Source organism: Ascaphus truei, chromosome 6 (assembly GCF_040206685.1).
Source record: "Ascaphus truei isolate aAscTru1 chromosome 6, aAscTru1.hap1, whole genome shotgun sequence".
NCBI classification, from domain to species: Eukaryota; Metazoa; Chordata; class Amphibia; order Anura; family Ascaphidae; genus Ascaphus; species Ascaphus truei.
This window is the reverse complement of record NC_134488.1, coordinates 102,167,174-102,188,639: the sequence shown is the minus strand read 5'-3', so window position 1 is coordinate 102,188,639 and position 21,466 is coordinate 102,167,174. Positions and strand designations below refer to the sequence as shown.

General features: G+C 39.8%; 1 protein-coding gene across 2 annotated transcripts in view; it reads left to right on the top strand.

The window, feature by feature from the left end:
- The first annotated feature begins 425 nt into the window (after positions 1-425).
- The window catches only part of CYTH2 (cytohesin 2), a 28,730-nt gene continuing 7,689 nt past the window's right edge, over positions 426-21,466 (top strand). Inside the window, exons 1-11 of one of the 2 annotated variants that reach the window (XM_075605388.1) lie at positions 430-724; positions 8,476-8,623; positions 10,293-10,359; positions 10,772-10,890; positions 11,012-11,092; positions 12,525-12,637; positions 13,240-13,388; positions 13,997-14,108; positions 16,131-16,207; positions 16,313-16,384; positions 19,434-19,588. In XM_075605388.1, coding sequence (XP_075461503.1) covers positions 700-724; positions 8,476-8,623; positions 10,293-10,359; positions 10,772-10,890; positions 11,012-11,092; positions 12,525-12,637; positions 13,240-13,388; positions 13,997-14,108; positions 16,131-16,207; positions 16,313-16,384; positions 19,434-19,588 — 1,118 coding nt within the window. In that variant the 5' untranslated portion in view covers positions 430-699. Of the gene's footprint in view, positions 725-8,475; positions 8,624-10,292; positions 10,360-10,771; positions 10,891-11,011; positions 11,093-12,524; positions 12,638-13,239; positions 13,389-13,996; positions 14,110-16,128; positions 16,208-16,312; positions 16,385-19,433; positions 19,589-21,466 lie in introns of both variants that reach the window. The other variant, XM_075605390.1, reaches the window with a different exon arrangement.

The following is a 21,466-nucleotide window of genomic DNA, read 5'->3' as shown; positions in this document are numbered from 1 at the left end:
TGTATTGTGCAAAATGTTGGAGGGTCTGTGTGAATAAATGATAATAATGGCTTATTGAGGTCAGCTTTGTTTCAAGAAACTTTTGATAATACAATCTTATGTTACAAGACATAATGTCTATTTCCATCACACACCCCATTGCATAACAGCAGGCAGTAGTGTGCTGTATTCCTGTGGTTATGATACATTCCATCAGCATTTCCTTTCACTATCAGGGCAGAGTCCCGCCTCTGCCAGAGTCTTATTGGCTCCCAAACCCCCAAACCTCCACCTCCCTATTGGCTCCAAACCCATTCATTATAAGGTCGTGTTCTCGCCTCCCGCAGAGAAATGTTAAGCTGCGATTGGCCAACTGCCGCTGCCAATCACCGATAAACGGACATCCTAGAGACAAAGAGGCTGAAAAGCAAAGACCCCCCCCCCCCCACCCACACAGTCGGACGCTGATTGGTGGAAGAGGCCGTCCGTTGGAGAGGGTGACGGCAGTGGGTTGGCTGCGATGGAGGCAGTGGGCGGAGCTGGGAGGAGGCTGCTTGTGGCATCGGGGTGGGCTGTCTGATGAACGTTAGCCGGTTGGGGGCACGGCGGAAAGGAGGCCGAGCGGAGCCGTGAGCCGGCCTGTCCGGGGAGAGGTTTAACAGGGGACGCTGCCGTTACAGCCTCAGGAAACGAACTCCCAGACCGTCTCCCCCCACCTCCATGAACATGGAGGATACGATCTACGGTGAGTCTGCGGTGGCGTGTCCACTATCAGCTGAATGGGGGGACGGACCGTATCACGTACATACAAATGTACCCTTCAACTAAGCGGGCTGCAACGTATTAAAACGCAATGCGTTACAGGCCTCTGTGCCAGTGAAGGGGCTGTGACAGGGATTCATACGTCACTGTAGGGACAGCAGGATGCTCCATTTTAGGGGGGTGGGGGAGCGTAATGTTCAGAGGAAACCAGTATGCAGACAGATCATTCCATGTGTTGCATATGGAGGGGGGTTGGGGATGTCGGGTTGCATTTTTATTCAGTAGTGTCCTGGAGGTCGAGCAGTTGTGTAGTGGGGAATTATGTCGTATAGCTGATACAGGGGAGTTGGACCATAAGAGGGAGAAGGCTGTATGTGCAGTATTGTTTATTTGTAAAGCCCCAACATATTCTACAGTGGGATACAGGGTTATGTATATGACATGGTTACATACAGATACAGAGGGCTACATACAGATCATTACAAGGGCCCTGCTTGTGAGCTGGGGGTATGTGGGGGTCTTTGTACCTTAAATGTATTGTCAGTGAAGCGTAATACAGTACTAAATTGCCACTCCCTTAATGGCAGGGATTCCCTTTCATGGAACTTGGGTGACCCCAATGTTGACGTGCCTTAATGTATATGTGCACTGCAGGTTGTGTGATGGTGTGCAGGTGGATGTTTAGTTGTATTTACCATGGGAGTAGAATGTGTTTTTAAGGCATTAGTGGGCAACAGGCGGCCCCCAACCAAGCAGCCCACTCTCGCTTTCTCCATACAGCGGGAACAGAGATGGGCAAACTGGCATGGATTGTAGTTTCTCCTCACTCAGCGGCCTAATAACAGTGCACTGATAAGTACTGTACTGCTTCTCTGCTGTGCGAATCACTAGTTCCCGGGAGAGGGGTGGGGCATTATTCCCTGTGCATCATATATAGATGTGGGTAATGTGGCCCATTTTGACGTATATCATGTTACCTACCACTGGTTTAAGGTAACCATACAGGAGGCGGTGAGAGAGACCTTACTGCAACTCATTCCCATGTGCATGGACTTGGTAAAAACAAAAACACTGGTTTAACATGTTTGCTATCTGGAGCCATCAAATTTTAGCAACATACAAAACAATCTACAGTCAAAATAACCCATTAACTTTTAATTTAAGTATTTGGCTGCAAACCGTGTGTGTGTGTGTGTGTGTGTGTGTATATCATATATTATTTATTTTTTTACAGAATTCTGAGATCTAATAGTGCGGGCCTTCAAGATAATATTTATTGGAATTACAATATAGTGAAATTATACTAAAGCACTAAACGCCCTTTTTAAATAAAAAGCCGTTTCTATTGAAAAACCGTTGCAAATTTTGTTCCAAAAACCTAACTTAAACTTCCCAACAAATATTACAGGATATACTGTGTGCACTTACACATACGTTGTTCTCTTATCCACCCGAGGAAAGAATATTTCATCCATGGCTGTGGTTGAAAGTGAGATTGATTGATTGAAACCCATGATTTCCACTCGTTTAAAACAGGTTGAACAAATATTTTACAGTTTGCTCCAAAATAGAACATTCTTCGAATGTTTCACAGCAGGGTTTGTGATTTTTAGTTTCCCAGCAATGAAAAGGTGATCTGTATAAAGTGTTTTGAAATGCTGTCGCCTTTAAAATGTCCCCATTCTAAAGGGTTATATTTCCCTGTTAACCTTTTGAGATCGGAAGGTTAAGTGTTATTTTACATGTCCGGTGTATGTCTGTATTAAAAATATTGCATGTGTTTGAATAAAACATGTCTGTTTATGCAAAAACATAATGAGAACAGAACTTTGATACATTCCACCCCTTGGGCTGTACAAAGCAGAGGAGATTACAACATAATCTGTTGTGATTCATAATAAGACAAGCGATTTACGATTTATTGGAATACCGGGAGCTGTGTCAGAAAATGAAGATGTGGTCAGAACATGCCGAGAGGTCTGTGAAAATAGGTGTCTTTATGTGTAACTGCTGAATAATGTAGCATAGGCTACTTCTGCTTATTGAATAAATGTTTGAAGGGCTGCAATACTCTGGATTTCTCAAATATTTTTTTAAGACAAATGTTTGGGTGCCTGCCCAAAAAAACCCCACATTTAAAGATGCTACCTCATTTACAAGAATCGAACAAGCTGCAACTTACAGCAGTACTGTACAGTGAAACCACTTCATATTGTACCCCTAAGGCTACACTTATTTTGCCGGCGACGTCAGGCTACGGTCGCTGGAGAAATCAAATTGAGACGACTTCCAGTGATCGCGTCCAAGCTGTTGCTGCATTGCGCTTACTAAAAGCGCACGCGACGGCGGCAATGCACTTGTTTTGCCGTCCTGTCGCTGTCACCAGCACTATAAGCGCAGCCTAAGGCTGGGTCCATACAGACTTCAGCCGTGCGGAGGCTGAGGGAAAGCTGGTGCACGTCCGGGGACGTGTCGGGGGGAGGAGGGGGGGCTGTGACGTCACGGAGCTGGTTCGTCCTCATTGGGCGAGCTCAGAAACGTAACATTTAAGACACACTTCCGCAAGCGTGCGGAAGCGTGCGCGAGCCCCTGCTAAAGCCGCTCTCATTGCGGCTGCAGGGGCTCACTGCCGAGCAGCAGCGCGCTTCAGCACTGGTCTGCACCTAAAGCGCTGACCATGCCCGAGGCCTAAAGCTATCTCGTCCTCCCAGCTCCCACAGAGAAAACAGTTCTGTTTGATAGAAGTCTTTCATTGGTTGTTACTGTGTCTTGCTGGATTTGATAAAAACACAGTCAGTGTCGGGCAGTTTGAGAAGAATATTTCTTTCAAACCCCTCCCCTAAAATAAATAAAAATAAAACAAAGATGTGACCATGAGATTGCTGGTTTGAATCTTGGATTCAGGGAGTAAAGGTTTATTATAGAGCGGGTTTATTGCTCCGCTTATTGATCGTGTTAAAGACCATACACTCTCCTGCGTTTCTGAATTATAAATGGAATGGGGTTTAAAGGCTTAAGTGTTATATTTGTTATTGCCTTCCTTGGTCATGAAACGGTTATGACATGGTATTTTGAGGTGAATAATGCCTCGCTAAGTGCTTTACATAATACAAATTGTGCAACATAAATCCCTAGGCAAACAGAGCCTTAATTATTTAACTACTCAATTATTACCCTGTTATGTGCTTGGGTCAAGCAAGGTATAAAATTACATAGAAGCCTGTTTGTTTAGATAAATTGCTGCTGATTCTGGAAGCCTGTCCATATTTTTAATTTCTTTCTAACCGGCCCCTGACTGGGATAAAATGTTGTAGTCTGATAATACGTTTTCAGTACTGTCCATGGGAAAAATGTCCCATTTTAGATTTGTAATGATTGAAGAATAAAACTTTACTGGTCTTTAAACAGAAGCTGGTGTAACGTTTGCTTCCTTTTTTTTTTTTTTTTAATATCTTGCACAAAAGTGTATGAGAAGTTATTGAAATCCTCTTTAACCAATATCCTCTGCTAGATACTATCTTAGTAATGTTAAGAGCAGTGGTTTAGTGCTTTTACTTTAGAATAAGATTACCATGGTAACCTTTTTAGATGGCAGTGCGCTTTTGGGGCGAGCTCAATTTTCACCTCTGCTTAATATTTGAAACTCATATCTCTTGAACAGATCATCAGATTTTATAGCTAAAACCACTAATGCATAGGGCAAAAAGAGACCTGTTGAAGGAAGTAAAAAATAGAAGCAAACCAAAATAGTGATCAGCATGGACTGCTGGATTTTTCAGATTTATGCCAAAATGTTTTTACAATGTAGTTTAGTCCTCGATACATAAAATAAGTATTTGGGATTCCACTGTCCCCTACTTCTAATTGCTTTTATTAGCTCCCCTTACAAAGGGGTTATTTGGCTTCTGTGAATCTATAGGATTTCTGATTGATCCTAATAGCCTTCATATGTCTATTGGAATAAGGGGCACATATTCTTTTGTTTAACCCAACGTTAAACCCAGTGCTGTTTCACAGAAAGCTTAAACAGAATAGAAAACATGGAGGCTGCTGTGGTTTTAAGGTTTCTTATTCGTAACTGCACACATGCTTTCACTTGCTGAATATGTACAGTATTGTCCTTGCAGTATACTTTTCCTAAAAGTTGGTCATAATGGATTTAATAAACCTAGACATCCATTTTGCATTCCTTATTCCACTCTCCATGTTAGGGCTGCTGAGATGACCAGTCCTTGCTTTCTCTTGTGATACTTTATAGACTTTCAGGAGGCATTGTACTTTGTCAGCCACTTCCTGTCTACATCCTTCCCAGGCAAATAGTGCAACTCCTTGCCAGAGACCTACATTCCCGCAGACCCTCCTAACCAAAATACATCTGTAGCAGTGACATATTTTTTTAAAGGCGAAATCTGGGGAGAAATTATGCCTATAATCTTTGAAAAGAAATAATTTAAAATGTGGTAATCTGAAACTTGGTGACATTTATTTCGACATGCAATGATTTTCTGTATTTTGGGGGATACATTCTAGAAATCCCCCCCTCCCCCCTCTTTTTTTTTTTTTTTTTTTTTAAATACTCGCGTAGATGTGGTCACTTTGGGATCAGTGTGACCTGATTTCTTTGGGTTTGACCTAATAATAATAAAAGCTGTGTATAATATGTTCAGTGACCTGTTATTGTGCTTTCAGCAGTTAGGTCCTCTGCCTTTAAAACAGTAGAACAGGTGTCATATGGCTGAATACCTGCAAGGCCCGTGGGGCCAGCAAAGCAATGCTTTCACTTTGCCATCATTTAGTGTTCTTCTGTAGCCTTCTGTTTAGTGTGCAAAGCATTTGCTCTTTGCCCCTGGCACACCCAAGGGGGAAGGGGGGGGGGGGTGATTGCTTGTGCTGTTAAATGCGTTGATTACTAACATACCAAGCATGCCAGTTTCTTTTATGCAACAACGTAGCTGAGTTACGGGAACTTGCTAGCGCCTTTTTAGCAAGTAAATTAACAATGCATCCGGTCACCGGTTCACCAAGCCTTTGCCAGCGTTTTCCAGCATAACTCCGAATCGGGTCACAAGGCTTTAGCGTTTCAGGCAGCCAAATCTGTTTACAATATAATAAAGATGTCTTTGTAGAAGCCGTTTTATTAGGGTGGTATTCAAAGTATCCTAAGCTGGAGCTGATTTGCATTTTGATTTAGTGGTCAAGTATTCTTGTTTTATAACAATGAGTCCCTTATGCATTCTTTGTTACTTGGCAAATGTCAAAGGGATAACGGGTCCCCAGCTAGGCGCCACTGTAGAAATATTGTATCCCATTACGAACGAGCACTTTTCAAAGGGGAATATATTCCATGCACATTTTTTTTAGGGGGGGGGGGGGGATTGGAAGAACTGATTTAAAGCAGCAAAACATGTAAAATCTTAAAACATAAATAATAAAAAAAAAATCCCAGCAGTTTAAGCTGTAACAATAGATAATTTTTCCTTTAGTAATGAAGGGATACATTGTAGCTGCTGAGTTACACTGGCTGAAGGATTGATTTTGAAACTGAAAGGCGCCCATTATGTTAGGCACAGAATAAGAATTTTTACGTATTTGCAAGAGCACCAAACGATTGCTAGTTTAGTTGGATAATAATGTAGAATTATACATTGACACATGCTTTACATATAAAAATAATTTAAAAAGAAAAAAAAAAAGATGTAAAGCCGTAGTATTGCTGCTTAGGCCTTCAGGTAATTGGACCTAGGCACTATATAGTAAAGTTGGACTGTAGATGTACCCTAGCAATAGCAGCACATGTGGAAGGGGTATACAGTATAATGTTTAACATGGGCCATTAAATCGCATAGTGTTAACCATTTACATAAAGCTGCTCTCTGTTCATTTCAGTTGCTGCCAGCACTAAACTTGCTTTTTAGACCCGTGTCCAGTGAGAACCACCACACTTTTTTTAAATTTTTTTATTATTATTGCCGTTGAAGTTCTGCATGGTAAATACAGGTTTATGCACACATGACTGTTGCAGATCATGCGCTGAGCATGGCAACTGTATGGATAGGCATTTGAATCAAATGTGAGCAGCCAAGATATTTACTCTCTGTAAATCGCCCTTTTGTTTGGCTGTTTTCAGGTTGAGCGTCAGTTACAGCACGCACAGCCAGTATTAATATTCTGTTCTATCTCTAATGGCGCAATTGCTAGAGCAGAGTTGGCCAACTCCAGTCCTCAAGAGCTACCAACAAGTCAGGTTTTGAGGATATCCCAGCTTCAGCAGAGGTTGAAGATTGAGCCACCTGTGCTGAAGCTGGGATATCCTGAAAACCTGACCTTGTTGGTAGCTCTTGAAGACTGGATTTGGCTACCCTTGTGCCAGAGCAGATGTCTCTCTATTGGCTAATCCCATTGGTGTCTCATGCCCCAGCATAATGACGACTTTCTCATGAACATATACTGTACTACACTAGTTTATGGCACAAGGAAGAGGCGTAGCCCTTCTCCCTAAGTCTAGATGCGGTATCTCTATTCAGAGGACACGTGTGAAACCTTGAAAATATAGAAACTTTGCATTTTCTGTGTAATTACAACCCCAAACGTCGTTGTGTATCTTTTTTACAATTAAGGTTTGGGTAACAATATTTGTCTTGTGCTGGATGAGACGAGGAGTGAAATCGATAGCAGGTTTGACTTTTTTTTTTTTTTTTAAATCGGTAGCTTGCGACCTTTGACTGTTTTTTGCCTACCGCTGTTTGTGCTTCTGTTTCAGTGTCACCGCAACTAAAACATGACTGGCTCGTGCTGGGCAATTCCCAATGGGGAGTCTTGTCAAATTTCAGACTCATTTACTATGAATCCAAGAGTGATTAAAAAAGCAGTTTGTACCAGTATGTGTGGACGTAGTAAACATGAATCTGTTTCGGGCGTTGAAGTGGTAACAGTTATATTACACCAGTGCATCCAGTATAATTTGATGTCATGGACCGTAATTGTAGGTGTTATTTTGGTTCGATTACTATGGAGATCTAGGTTGCGTGCAGCTGTTATTTATCCTGAAGTGGTTTATTGTGGTTCAGTAACATTTAATTTTATTTTGGTAGTATAACTCCCCTGTCCTTGAGTATTTTTGATGATTTCAGAATAGGCAGTTTCCTTACAACAAGATGAACTACACAATGAAAGCTCAACTATGTAACATCTCTAACATTTTGTATGTGATTTTATCTCTTGGGAATATATTTAATAGCGCAATTTAATTCTCCTCTCAATAACCCTTCTCTGAACAAATCAAGAGAACAATTCATTCTGTGTTTAAGAGACAACTGGGAATGTACATGTAACAAAGGAAGAAGGGCTGCAGTTGGTGATCAAGGCTGAGCTTGAAAGCATTTTCTTTAGCAAACTCATAGCTAACCTCTATTCCTCTTCCTCAAAGAAATAAGGACTTCAAATATTCAGTATTTTTATAGGCAGGCAATTTCCCTGGTCCACTTCAGAGTAACAGAAATTCTGCAGTAACAGTTACAATAGATGCGTTTTATTTGTGGCTCCAAGTATTATAAGAGAATTGGATGAGTGTCTAACCCTTTCATTGCTGGATGGGACTGTGAAGCAAGAGTGCAGTCCCATGTGGGAGAGGTAATCTATCATTTGCACAACGTAGTCATATTGCATTAATTGGGCCTCCAATATGCTGTCTAGAATAAGGGATCATGAATATTTTGCTTCTTGCTCCCTTTTCAGTCCCCGCTGACCTGACCCCCGAGGAGCGTATTGAGTTGGAGAACATCCGCCGTCGGAAAACGGAGCTGCTGGTGGAGATCCAGAGACTGCGGGATGAGCTGAGTGAGGCTATGAATGAGGTGGAAGGCCTGGAAGCCAACGAGGGCAGGTGAGACTCGGAATCACTTTCATTGTTATGAGGCTTTTTAGTACTGTCATCTTTTTATTAAATGAACATTGAAATATTTGGATATTCTTATGCACGAACTTTCAAATCTGCAAAAAGTCTCTCTGCTTGATCTGATCTGAAACGAGAGACCCATTTCTAGCTGTAACAAACACTAACCGCCATTCCTGCTGCTTGAGAATTGGTAACTGAAATATACAGTAGCAGTAACCCTCGCTAAACTTAAATAGTAGAGTGGGTGAGGTGCACCTCTAGGCTAGATATGAGTAGATACTAAATAAAGAAAAATCAAACCCAGTTGTGCGCACTACACCAGCTGACTGACGTAGTGTAAACCATATGATCTTTCTTAGCAGATTATTTGCTTGGAATTTGTATATCTGCTACCATCTAATCATTTAGATCAGCTTTACCAGCTCATTTAGGCATGTGTATATTAAAAGGGCACTGATCCTTTCTTGGCAGCAGCCATCTACTGCCTGACCAATATACTCTGCAATGCAACAGGTATAAATTATATATGGTTGGCTAATCTACTGAAGGTACTTATCGGTCTAAAGCAGATAGGAATATTAGTCTCCTACTTTGGTCAACTAATACAGGTGTGCGCAAACTCGTCCCCCGGCGCACTCCTGCCTTCTCGCCTTACCAGCTCACGCCCCCTCCTTTCTTGTCTTCAGCGTCAAATGATGCCGCGGGGGGGGGGGGGGTCGTGAAGTTGCCATGGCAACGTGATGTCTTTTGACGCCGCGTTGCCATGGCGATGTGTCGTGGAAGACAAGGTAGGAGACATTACAAAGACCTCCGCGATCCCCAGGCATTGCATTTAAATGCCTTGGGAATGAGCCCAGGGCCTCTGCAAATACCGCCCCAATGAAAAATCTTGCGCTTCCGTGCACTAATAGGCAGTAAGATTGGCTCCAAATACCTTTTTGTTGCATATTAACATTTTGCAGTAACCCCTTGATCACAAACCCTACAAGGTCATCTTTACCTTGACTACACTATTCTTGGTTTGACCCCTGTAAGTTAACACTGGTCCTATAACCCTTTACATTTAGACAATTTTTCAAGTTACCCTAGCACCCATTTTAGTACTCTACTAAGGGTACACATAGTCAGTCGTCATTTTATTTAACCCCATTATCTTAAATATATCTATTAAAAGTTTATTTTCTTTTAACTATAATCATCTTTGTCGGGTGGCTGAGTGCCCACTACTGGGTTTGCTTTTTCTTTATTTAGTATTTGTAACTGAATGACTTTGTTCTAATTTTGTTTTAGATGACTTATGCCTTGCAGTAATTTTTAATAAGGCCTAAAAAAAAAATAGAAGTGGTGTTTTTTGTGAAATACACAGAACTGTGAAATGTGTTTTGAACAAATGTGTCCTAGTTTTCATTTAAACCTGTTGGGTACCTTCTTCCATACTAACATTTCTCTATTGCACACAGAATTTTTTTTAATGCCAATCTTTAATGACATTTTCTGGGTGCTTAATTTAGAAAGGGACAATCTTGTTTCAGTTCCTATAAATAACAAGCGGTTGCTTTACTGAAAGTTAGTCAATCCATGCGTAAAAGGCTGTGGTCAGAGGTGTTAGATCTCAATGTTTTAGGCTTAGTACATTTCATTTTTTTTTTTCTTGTAGCAAAACCTTGCAGAGAAATCGGAAAGTAGGAATGGGGCGAAAGAAATTCAACATGGATCCTAAAAAGGTATTTTTAAGATCTATATATCCTTACTCGTGGCTGTTTCAGACAACCCAGGAACAGATTCGATCTAAGTGGTCTTGTCATGGAGTCACTTTAGTGCATGGTTTTCGTTTTCAATCTCCTTCATTTACTGGTGAAATTCCAGTCGTTTTCTGCTTGGGCAAGATTGGTATATTCTACAAAAATAAAATATTTTTGAATATTCCATTGTGATTTTCTATAAACTGCTTTTGAACTCGGTTATAATTACAGCAACATTTAATATTCATGCTGCATCCTCTGGTATGTTAAGTATGAGGCCCAAACAAGTCGTGTATATTGTATGTTTAGTTACACTGGATATTCTGATTTTTGCCGTTCGGTTTCCAGACCTACATTTTCAAAGAAACTAACCACATTTTTTTTGTGTCTGCAGGGAATCCTCTACCTGCAGGAGAATGAGTTACTCCGCAACACTGCCGAAGAAATAGCACGTTTTCTCTACAAGGGGGAAGGGCTGAACAAGACTGCAATTGGGGACTATCTAGGAGAGAGGTGAGGAATTGGTCCTGTTTTGCATAAACATTTAGTTCAGGGTTTGGTGATGTCTGAAAGACGATTGCATCTGATCTATAAACCACTTTAACCAAGCTGCTTTTTTGTCTTTGTGTTATAGGGAAGACTTTAACATTGCGGTCCTTCATGCTTTTGTGGACCTCCATGAGTTTACCGACCTGAACTTGGTGCAGGCTCTCAGGTCAGTTCTGCCCCCCCTCCCCCCTCACAATCTATATATGGGTTTAACAAAAGAAGTAAAGCGGTTGCTATATGCAACCGCAGAGTGGTTCTTTTGTCCTGGTTATGAGTAAAGAAACAGGAAGGCAGATGTAAAGGAGGAAGTGGTCATTATTGCCACCGAGAGGCGAGCAAGACACATTCAGGAAGCTGCTGAGCAAGTTAGTCACGCTGTGCTTTGTATTTATGGGAAACTCTACACTATTCATGCTACCCAGCTTCATATCTTTAGAGGTGTCCTGTATTTAGTGTTCAAATTAACCATATGCTGCAGATGAATAGTTTAACATAAAAAGCTAAGTGTTCTACTCTAAGATATTTATAGCTATTTCTTTAGCCTTGCACCATCGGTCGTTCTTATATATATATATTTTTTTAAACCTTAAGGACAAATGACATTCTTTTAATAATGCATTTATACAAATGGTATAAGTATATTAGAGGAACCATACAAAATGTAAATCCGCTTTCTTTTCAGTTTCACCACCAACATGCTTGTGGTTTAAAGGAGCAATCCAAGCAATAAACCTACATGTGGTGTGTTTTTTATTTTATTTAAAAAAATTTTTTAAATTATATTTATCAGTTCTGTAGTATTAGATACTCGCTACGTCTTAAAAAAAAAAAAAATTATTCAACTCTTAATGCCATTTTTAATGAGTTTTCATATACCGAGCATCCTTTGATTTCTATAGCAGGTTTAGCGTACCTCCCCAATAAGTATAACAATAAGTAATTTTACCTTGGTAATACAAGAATACATTGTAGCTGCCGAATTACAAACGTAAATTTTTTTTTTTTTTTTTTTTTAAATGGTGTCTCCAGCTGGCACCAGATTACCAGGGATATGATTTGACTCCTCTGTAGAGCTTACTGCAATTTTCTTTAGGTACAATATGTTGTGCACCAGGGAAGTAAAAGAACTAAATTATCTGGATTTTTTTTTCTTTTCGTGTGGGATTAGTACATACATTTCATGACTGTGTTTGGCATAACCTTTCTGATATGTCAATGTTTATGCTGAATTGCAAGTAGCTTCTTTTGCTTACATTGTTTTTTACAGTACCACTGTTGCTCAGCTTAGTAGCTTTTTCCTGCGCTTTTAATTTTGACCTACTCTTATTACTTTTTTTTACGTTTCTACATTTTGTGTGTGTGTCACAAAGCTGGGTATTGCTGACTTCTTTTTTTCTTTTATGGTATAGCGATTTTTAATTTGGACGTTTATCATACTTCTCTAAATGGCTTGCAGTTAAAATGCAAAGTAACAGACTACACACCACTTCTCTATTGGCCTGTAACATGGAATCCTCATACATTACGTCAGAAGCTAAGTTTCTTTGGTTTCTCTTTAACTGTGTATTTATTTATTTTTTTCTCTTGCACATATCCAGACAGTTCCTGTGGAGTTTCCGCTTGCCGGGAGAGGCTCAGAAGATTGACCGCATGATGGAGGCATTTGCACAAAGATACTGCATGTGTAACCCAGGCGTGTTTCAGTCCACAGGTACAGACAGATCTTGTAATTAAAAAGGCAGGTGCCGATTGATTTGAAAAATAAGTGCAATTCTGCAAATCCTATGAGAAATGAGTGACAGATATAGTAGAAATATGACTAAATATAAGCATGTAGGGATCAGTTTGCCAGTGTTATCGCTGTTTAGATAACTATGTAAAACCTTAGCTTTTACTGTATCGTTTTTTAAATTACTGTTTCAAAATGTTGGTTATGTTTGTTCTGTTCTTTTTATACTGTGTTGCTCCAGCTCCATTTAGGCTGTTCTGTGCATATATTGCATATATCAACCCTTATTAAAACATGTTCATCTACATTTGTTTGCTCTTAACCTACATCTCCAGTTCTCCAAGGATAATGTTGTGACGTATGTTACTCAATTCTTTTGACGTTCAGTGTAAAAAAATTTTTTTTTAAAAGTACATATCCCCTTTAAAATTTTGAAACGTGTTTTTGGATGCCAAAAAAGTTATGACTAGAGGAAATGACTATGGCTCTGGGAGCACTGGAAAAAATACCCTGGGGAAACACATTCTGGATTTAAGTCCCCTCTTCCGGTAGCATAGGCTTCATTCTTCTTTGTTCCGATACAGACACATGTTATGTTCTGTCCTTTGCGGTCATCATGCTGAACACCAGCCTGCATAATCCCAATGTTCGGGACAAGCCTGGTTTTGAGAGGTTCATCTCGATGAATAGAGGCATTAATGATGGAGGAGACCTGCCTGAGGAGCTGCTTCGGGTGAGGAAACACTGAGTGAGGGGCCACAGGTCTGACTGCATGTTGAAGCAGAATGTGTGTGGTGGCTCATGCTTTCTTTAGTAAGCTCAGCACTTCATCCATAGATGGCCTTTAATCGCCACGCAGACAGTGCATTTAAGAAACTTCTGCATTTTAGCTAGCTTCATCTATAAGACTTTTGCTGCCAGAAGTACCTGCCAGGCCCCTCTGGAAGCAAACAGTTATTTAATTTGGTTGAGGAACAACGATGACTTAAATGTTCCAACAGTTGGAGAAGCCTCTGTTTATCTCACCAAAGAATGTTTGTTTGACTGGGACATTTGGACTCTGATCTATTAATTGAACATCCTGTCCTTGGTCTTGTTATAGTCCCCAACTTAAATATATATGTGCATATATATGTGCTTGTACAGATTAGTGGTCTCATTAGCAGCACTCTTGTTAAACATAAAATTGTGTGTATTAGATATTTACGTTGAGATGTATAATCTGTAAAGATTGCGTGTTTGTAGAAACTAGTTGCTTAGCTACCTTTCATGTGGATTAAATAAATGTGCCTCTTCCAAATCCTATTGTTAAAGTTTTTATATTGTCCTTCTCTATTACAGAACTTGTATGACAGCATAAGGAACGAGCCATTTAAGATCCCAGAGGACGATGGGAATGACCTAACACACACCTTCTTTAATCCAGATAGAGAAGGCTGGCTCCTTAAACTGGGTGAGAACTTTCACTCTGCCACATCCATTACAAGCCTCATCTTTAAACCTTCTGTTCTTCTGTGTCTCTTGTACTCCCGTCTCGCCATCCTGCCACATCCCTCTTGAGCAACTTTGTTTGAAACAGACAAAACACACTAACTCACCCTTACAACCCATAATGGAAGTTGGTTGTATAGAGGCTTTAGATACTGTGCTTTAAAGACCTTCTGTAGTTGGGGCCACATTGTCCACAAATCATCTGGGTAGGTGCATTACAAGTTTTGGTATAAACTTGTAGGTTCTCCAATCCCTGTAATTTAATGTAGAGTAATTTGTAATACATACATAAACTGCTGCACTTAATTTATGTAGTTCTTTTGGCTGTGTAACATACCCAAAATATGTCAGCTTCTGGTGCGGAAGAACCAACTTGATAGATGTAAGTAGATTGTATTAAGGACTTGATAGATAGAGATTAACTCCCCATTTTTCATATTCTCTGGACGTTACCCATGCTGGGTGCAGTAGTGGATTATACGTTTAGTGTAAGAAATAATATAACTTTAGGAGTGAAGACCACCCTAAGTAATTTAAACACTTTCTGAGTTTTATTAATCTGACCATGGTGCAGATGTATCAAACTAGTTGGTGATGGTCTGTCTTATACCTGCTATCTGTATGTATCCTATGAGCAAATCACATCTGTGCATTGAAACCAATTAATATTTTTTTATAATACTGAACCACTTCACATTTCTGACATCAAGTTGTATGTACTTCATTAGTAGTAAAATTGGCACCAGGACTATGGGGCAAAGTCCCCAAATGCCCTCCCTTGCTCTCTCCATGCCAGTTGAAGGCCCTACCTTTACAGATCTACAGCATTGCAGATTTTATTTCAGCTTATTTAAAATTAGTCACGGTTTAGTCAACTCTTGTTTAATAACGTCACAAAACTGCGGATTGTGTTTACATTTTTTAAGTCGTGGCCAAATCTGATATCTGGAGAAGACCCTTTTAAACAGACGATGTGTGTAACTTATTTTTCCCTCTGTATTTGACTCCTAACAAATTTCGCTTTGCAAGATCTCCCTGTAAATCTAATTAATGGGCTAAAACGCACAGTGTATTGTGCCTAGAGGATGTGAATGAAGCTAGTTTTCCACCTTACGTTTATGTAACTTATTTTTCCTTTTCTCTTTCTCCTCCTCCTTGCTCGCCCTCCTTACCCTGTCATGCGTACCTTTTTTTTTCTTCTTCCTTTACCTTTTTCCCCACTTCCCCCATATCTGCTTTCCCTACCCTATGTGCTACGCCGCTGATGAAATTTGCTCTTCCGTCTGCTCACAATAACTCCCCAGGAGGTAGGTAGAGTTTAGAGTTTCACTCAGGCCTCACCATAGTTACATTTGTAGAACACCAAAATCAATCTAGTAAAACCTGCCTTAAAGCAGCAGGGCTGCAAACTCTTGTTTTTCATTATTTTATTTTGCTTTTACATCTTCATTACACATTCAGAAAATAGTCTTTGTTTTTAACCCCTTTGCTGCCAGTGCTTTCCTGTGCATTGCAGGCCCCTTCAACTACTGCCGAGATTCACTAAGTCCCGAAATTGGTCTTAGCACCGTGGTCATGCTTTAACTGCCATGAACTTGAATAATGGCTAACGTGGGATCGTGGTATGATAACCCATAATGAAACGTGGTGAATCTTCCCTTAAGGGTCGTCATTACAAATGGCAGTTGTAAATTCCATATCTTGCTTGTAATATCTTTGACTAATTTAGCACCGATTGCTATTGTTGCAAAATCGCTTTCTCTAAGCCTGAGAGTAGATGAAATACTGAATTGATGCCTGTGCAGTGTGTTTTTCTGTGTGGGAAGTTGGGGTACTGCTACTTGTCCTAGAGGATGTAATCAATTAACTAGTGACTAGCCAATTTTACCCAAAATCTAGCGGGAAAAGACCTGTGTGATCTTGCCCCCTTTTGTTTGTGTAAATCCTATAAAAACATTTTTCTTTAAACTTTATTATTTTGTAGGTGGGCGGGTGAAAACATGGAAGAGGCGCTGGTTCATTCTGACAGACAACTGTTTGTATTATTTTGAATATACTACGGTGAGTACTCTGTATATAACTCCATACCTGGTCGTATTGAAACCCTCCCAGGTGTTTCCCTGGGTTCCAATCTGTTTCTTGTACTTTCAACTCTTTCTTTAATAGGATAAAGAGCCGCGAGGGATCATCCCATTGGAGAATCTTAGTATTCGGGAAGTTGAGGACCCCAGGAAACCAGTGAGAATTACTAAATTAAACTCAGTCTTCCTGGTCATGATTAACACTGCTATTTTCTCTGGAACTGATTTTTGCCTTTATTCCTCTGCCTAATTCATTTATAAAATGCACTTATTTATACTTGCTCTAATCTAGCCATCCTCTATCTCTTTTTGTTTCCCTTTTAGTCTGACTATTTAAGAAGCTCTGACATTAATGAGCACTTTCAAGACTTGGATCTTTTACTTTATTTCATATCTTGACATTTTTTATTTTTGTTCCCTTATAAAAATGTTAACTATATCTTGGTTAACCGGTTGAGTGGTCACAGTCCCTATGGCACATTGAAATCACTTGATCGCTCCTTTGTGGGGGGAATAAAGAAATACGTTTATCGTGTTCAACCTATGCTAAATTTAGACCACAGATACTTATCCTATATTTGTATTTTTGGTATTTTGATCCAGAGGAAGGCAAACAGAAAATATTAGTGACACATCATCCAATGATGTCTCATAAGGGGAAAGTTAAAGTCCTTCCTAACTCCAGTAATGGCAATCAGATTTCTCTCTGGATAAACATCCTTTCCATGTTTTACTTATTGGGTATATATCCCTGTATACCTCCCCTTTCTAAAAAGATGTCCAAACTTATTTATTTATTTAAACAAATGTATTGTATCTGCCATCACAATCTGTGTGTAATTAATTCTACATTTTAACTGCCCTTACTGTAAAGAACCCTTTCCTTTAATATTGGTGGAAAGGACATTTCACCAGCAACAAAGGATGAACATATGTTGTTTGTATTGCCCTTGGAATGAATAGTTCTTTTGAAAGCTCCTTCAATTATCCCTGAATATATTTGTATATAGTTATCAAAGCCCCTCTTACACGCCTCTCTGATTTTTACTACCCTACACAATTTAGTGATATCAGCAAAGATGGAGACTTGCTCTCTATGCCAACCTCGGTCATTAATAAACAAGTTAAAAAGCAGGGGCCCCTGTATCGATCCTTGAGGTACTCCACTTACAACTTTACCTGAAAAGGTTCCATTTATGACAGCTGTCTATCCTTCAGCCAGTTTTCAATCGAGGTGCAAATATTTGTACACTAACCTTTTGTGTGGCACCGTATCAATCCTTTGCAAAATCTAAGTAGACATAAACTGCATTACCATGGTCAAAATTCTTACTTACTACCTCAAAGAAACAGGTTCGTTTGGCACAATCTATCCTTCATAAATCCATGCTGACTTACTAATAACTTTGTTATCCATTAGATATTGCTGTATATTATCCAGTACTAAACCTTGAAGTAGTTGCCCCACAATTGATGTCAGGCTTACAGGTCTGTAATTCCCCGGTTGTGATCTAGCTCCCATTTTTGAATATAGGAACCACGTCTGCTTGACTCCAATCTTGTAGTAATGAGCCTGTGGAAATGGAATCTTTGAATATTATTTGTATTGATTTGTCTATTCCTGAACTTAACTCCTTAAGAACTCTTGGGTGCATGCCATCGGGGCCTGGTGCTTTTATTTACGTTAATTTTACCGAGAAGCCCATGCACTTCCTCAGTTAAGCAATTGTTCATTGATGGAGGTTGTGGCTTCCTCCTGTGACACTATTTTTGCAATTGATACCTCCCTGGTAAATACAGAGGCAAAGAATTTGATTAATACCCCTTTGCTTTTTCCTTCTCCAATAATTTCTCTGCCCATCTGACACTGAAGGGGTCCTATCCATTTAGTAATCTTTTTAAGGTACTTTAATAACTTTAGGGTTGATCTTACTTTCTATTGCAATCCTTTTTTTTTTTTTTCATTTTCAATTTGTTAATTAGATTGCTATTTTGCAACTTTTGTTACATTTTATTATTTTAACATTCCTTTTGTCCCTTCTGACTTTAAGACTCTAAAAGCCTGCCTCTTTCCTCCATCTTGTTTAATTGGCCACATTGCTTTAGACTTCTTTTATATATTTATTACCCATGGTATACACTGTGTTCTAACAAATTTTTTTAAAGACTGCCCATTTAGCTTCCACATTTTCTCTGAAAAAAACGTAATCCAAATGTATTCCTTGTAGAGTATTTATCAGTTTAGTATCTGCCTTTCTAAAATGTAAAGTTTTGTTGAACCCATATAATATGATTTTTGATCATTTATTACAAATGAGACCATGTTGTGATCACTGTTTCCCAAATGTTCCCGGACTTAAATATTTGTTATTACTTCTACACTGTTTGATATGACCAAATCCAGTAATGCCCCTGGTTGGTTCCTCAATAACTTGGGTTACACAATTGTCTCTTGGCACCCCCAAAAACCTGTTTCCTTTCGTTGTAATGCTAATCTCATTGCTCTAGTCTGTCCGGATAGTTCAAATCGCTCATTCTGCAAACATGACCTAGTTTTGATGTCTCCATTTGCAATCTTGGGAGGGGATAGATTTCCCCTGGTTGCTCCTTTTTATCTGTCACTGTGTGCTCAGCAAGTGATTGTACAGCCAGTGTCACTCCTCACCTCTTAACTTTATTGGTTCTCTGAGGGTGAATAAAACACTTGATTGACAAGCACCTACCCTTTCAGAGGCACCTTAGAAATTCAACTGTCTGACTATGTGAGACTATTTGCAGTGGCTTCCCACTATGCTGTAAATTGCTTCCACTTCAAACAGCATTCAACAGGGCAAAAATGATAACAGTGCAGACTTTATTTTTTCTGATTCGGCATTTTCTTAACCCATGTTATAGAACCTGCGTAAGGCTGTAAGGAAATAGCCATGTTCAAAATGCATATGAAGCAAAAAGACACACTTAGGTGTGTTCTATTCATGTTATTACTCCAAATCAGTTCTATAGTTGCATCACTGTTTGACATGTAAATATGGGGTAAAGCAAGTTTTGGCGTTTCTATTGATATTGTGGCTCCTTACCAGGATAGATTTGTAGCTCCTTGACACAACAATTGCTATAGAATTCTAGGGACCACTTCTTCAGATTACTCTTTAAATGGCGGTTATGCTCGGTTTTTTTTTTTCACATTCTTTTCTTCTCTGCCACAGAACTGCTTTGAGCTCTATATTCCAAATAACAAGGGGCAGCTGATCAAAGCCTGCAAAACTGAGGCCGATGGCAGAGTTGTGGAAGGCAATCATAACGTCTACCGAATTTCAGCACCGACACCAGAAGAAAAAGAAGAGTGGATCAAGTGTATAAAGTAATGATTCCAATGTTGCCTCTCTAGTCGTTAAGCCTACACATAAAGCCGCTTCAAAAAGCAAAGCCAGCTCCACTTCTGTAAATATTGCTAAGCTTTGAAGCACAACTGTGGAGTCTGTACAATTTTGAGGTATTGATACAGCAGTTCATACCCTCAGCATTTAGATAACATAAAGAAGTGCAACTGTGGCTCATAAATATATATTTATAAGACATAAAATGGTATTTGTCCTGGTTAGGAAGGGAGTTTAGGGGGTGGAGGGAAGACCCAGACCATCCCCTGAATTTCCTGATCACTTCCTCCATATGCTGTAATACAAACGCTGCATATAGCGCTCATCTGTCCCCTCGGATACATATAAGTAACATCAAGTGATATACAAATGTTCTACCACGGTCAAAGAGTGATTTTGGGTTAACCACTAATAGGCTATCCCTTTATCCAGCCCAACAGCGTGTATTTACAGTGATTATAGCTACTGAGCTAACCAACTTATGGAGGCACAAAGGTGCTTATTTCTTGGCACTTAATACACACACAAGGTCAAATAGTGATTCATGGCTTACCACTACTAGGTTATCCCCTTATCCAGACCTATACCCAGGTTAGGAAGGGAGGTTGGAGGGGGGGTCAGATCAAGACCATCCCTGGAATTTCCTGATTACTGCCTCCATACGCTATAATATAAACTCCGTATATAGTGTTCATCTGTCCTCTTGGATATATGAGTAACGTCTGGTGATACGCCAATGTTCTACCATGGTCAAATAGTGATTTTGGGTTAACCATTCACAGGCTATCCCATTATCCAGACCAATAGGTATCGACGTTGATTATAGCTATGGAGGTATAAAGGTGCTTATTATCTGGCACTTAATATACCCATGCTAGGTCCAATAGCGACACAGGGTTAACCACTAGTAGGTTATCCCCTCATCCAGATTAATACCCAGGAGTGGTTATAACGGTATATAGTACCCACTGCATAGGGTTAACAGTCACCCGTGAATGCCCTTAAAGCTGACTAATCATATATGTGCCTATCGGCGTCTTCATGAGATGAGCTCTAACGTCTTCTGTAGCACTGACTGTTGCACTACACATGGGAATCGGCAATCGACTGGTTAATTGATAATTGTGAAAAATATACATTGGACCCTGTGGAGTCGGCCACAATATCCAACATCTGCAAGCCCTACCAATTACACTGACCTCTTCACACATACGTGTATCTTTTAGGTGTGTGCTTTTGTTTTAATTCGCTTCCTCGTCGTGGCACTTAGCTGAGTCAATCATATTAATTCAGACTCGCACGTTTATTGCGTTCAACCTTTTTTATATTTGGAACACAGCTCATCGATAGTGTTTTTTTTTTTTTTTTTTAATTTTTGACGTCATATCATTGGGCAATCTTTGCTCCTCTTACCTTCACCAGCTCTATCCCTGTTTGCTGTCTCTGGACAACACTTGATAGAGAGCTCTCATTTATTGGGGTCCTTTTCTTCTTAGTATACATATTGCCCTTTACCCCAGATTGTAGCACCAATCGTATTTAATTAGTTCTCGTCTGAGCAGTCGCAAGGGTTTCCCACCCATCCCCCTTCCCCTATAGTTCGCAATTGAGGTATTGCAAATAATATATAGGCATTGGCAAGAAGGTCCTTTTCTACCTTAATAACTGTGCATGGATTGATACTGAAGACAACTGAGAACCATATTTGCTAGGTGGTCTTTTTCCACAAGACTCCTTTTTGAGTGCTGCAAGAATACTTGTTACTTATTCACTCCAGTGGGCGGGAAGGTGTCCTGAAATGGCACTTTTTGGGAAATATGAGCCCGTAGTATAGAATCAAGAAAACGATTTTAAATATCTTT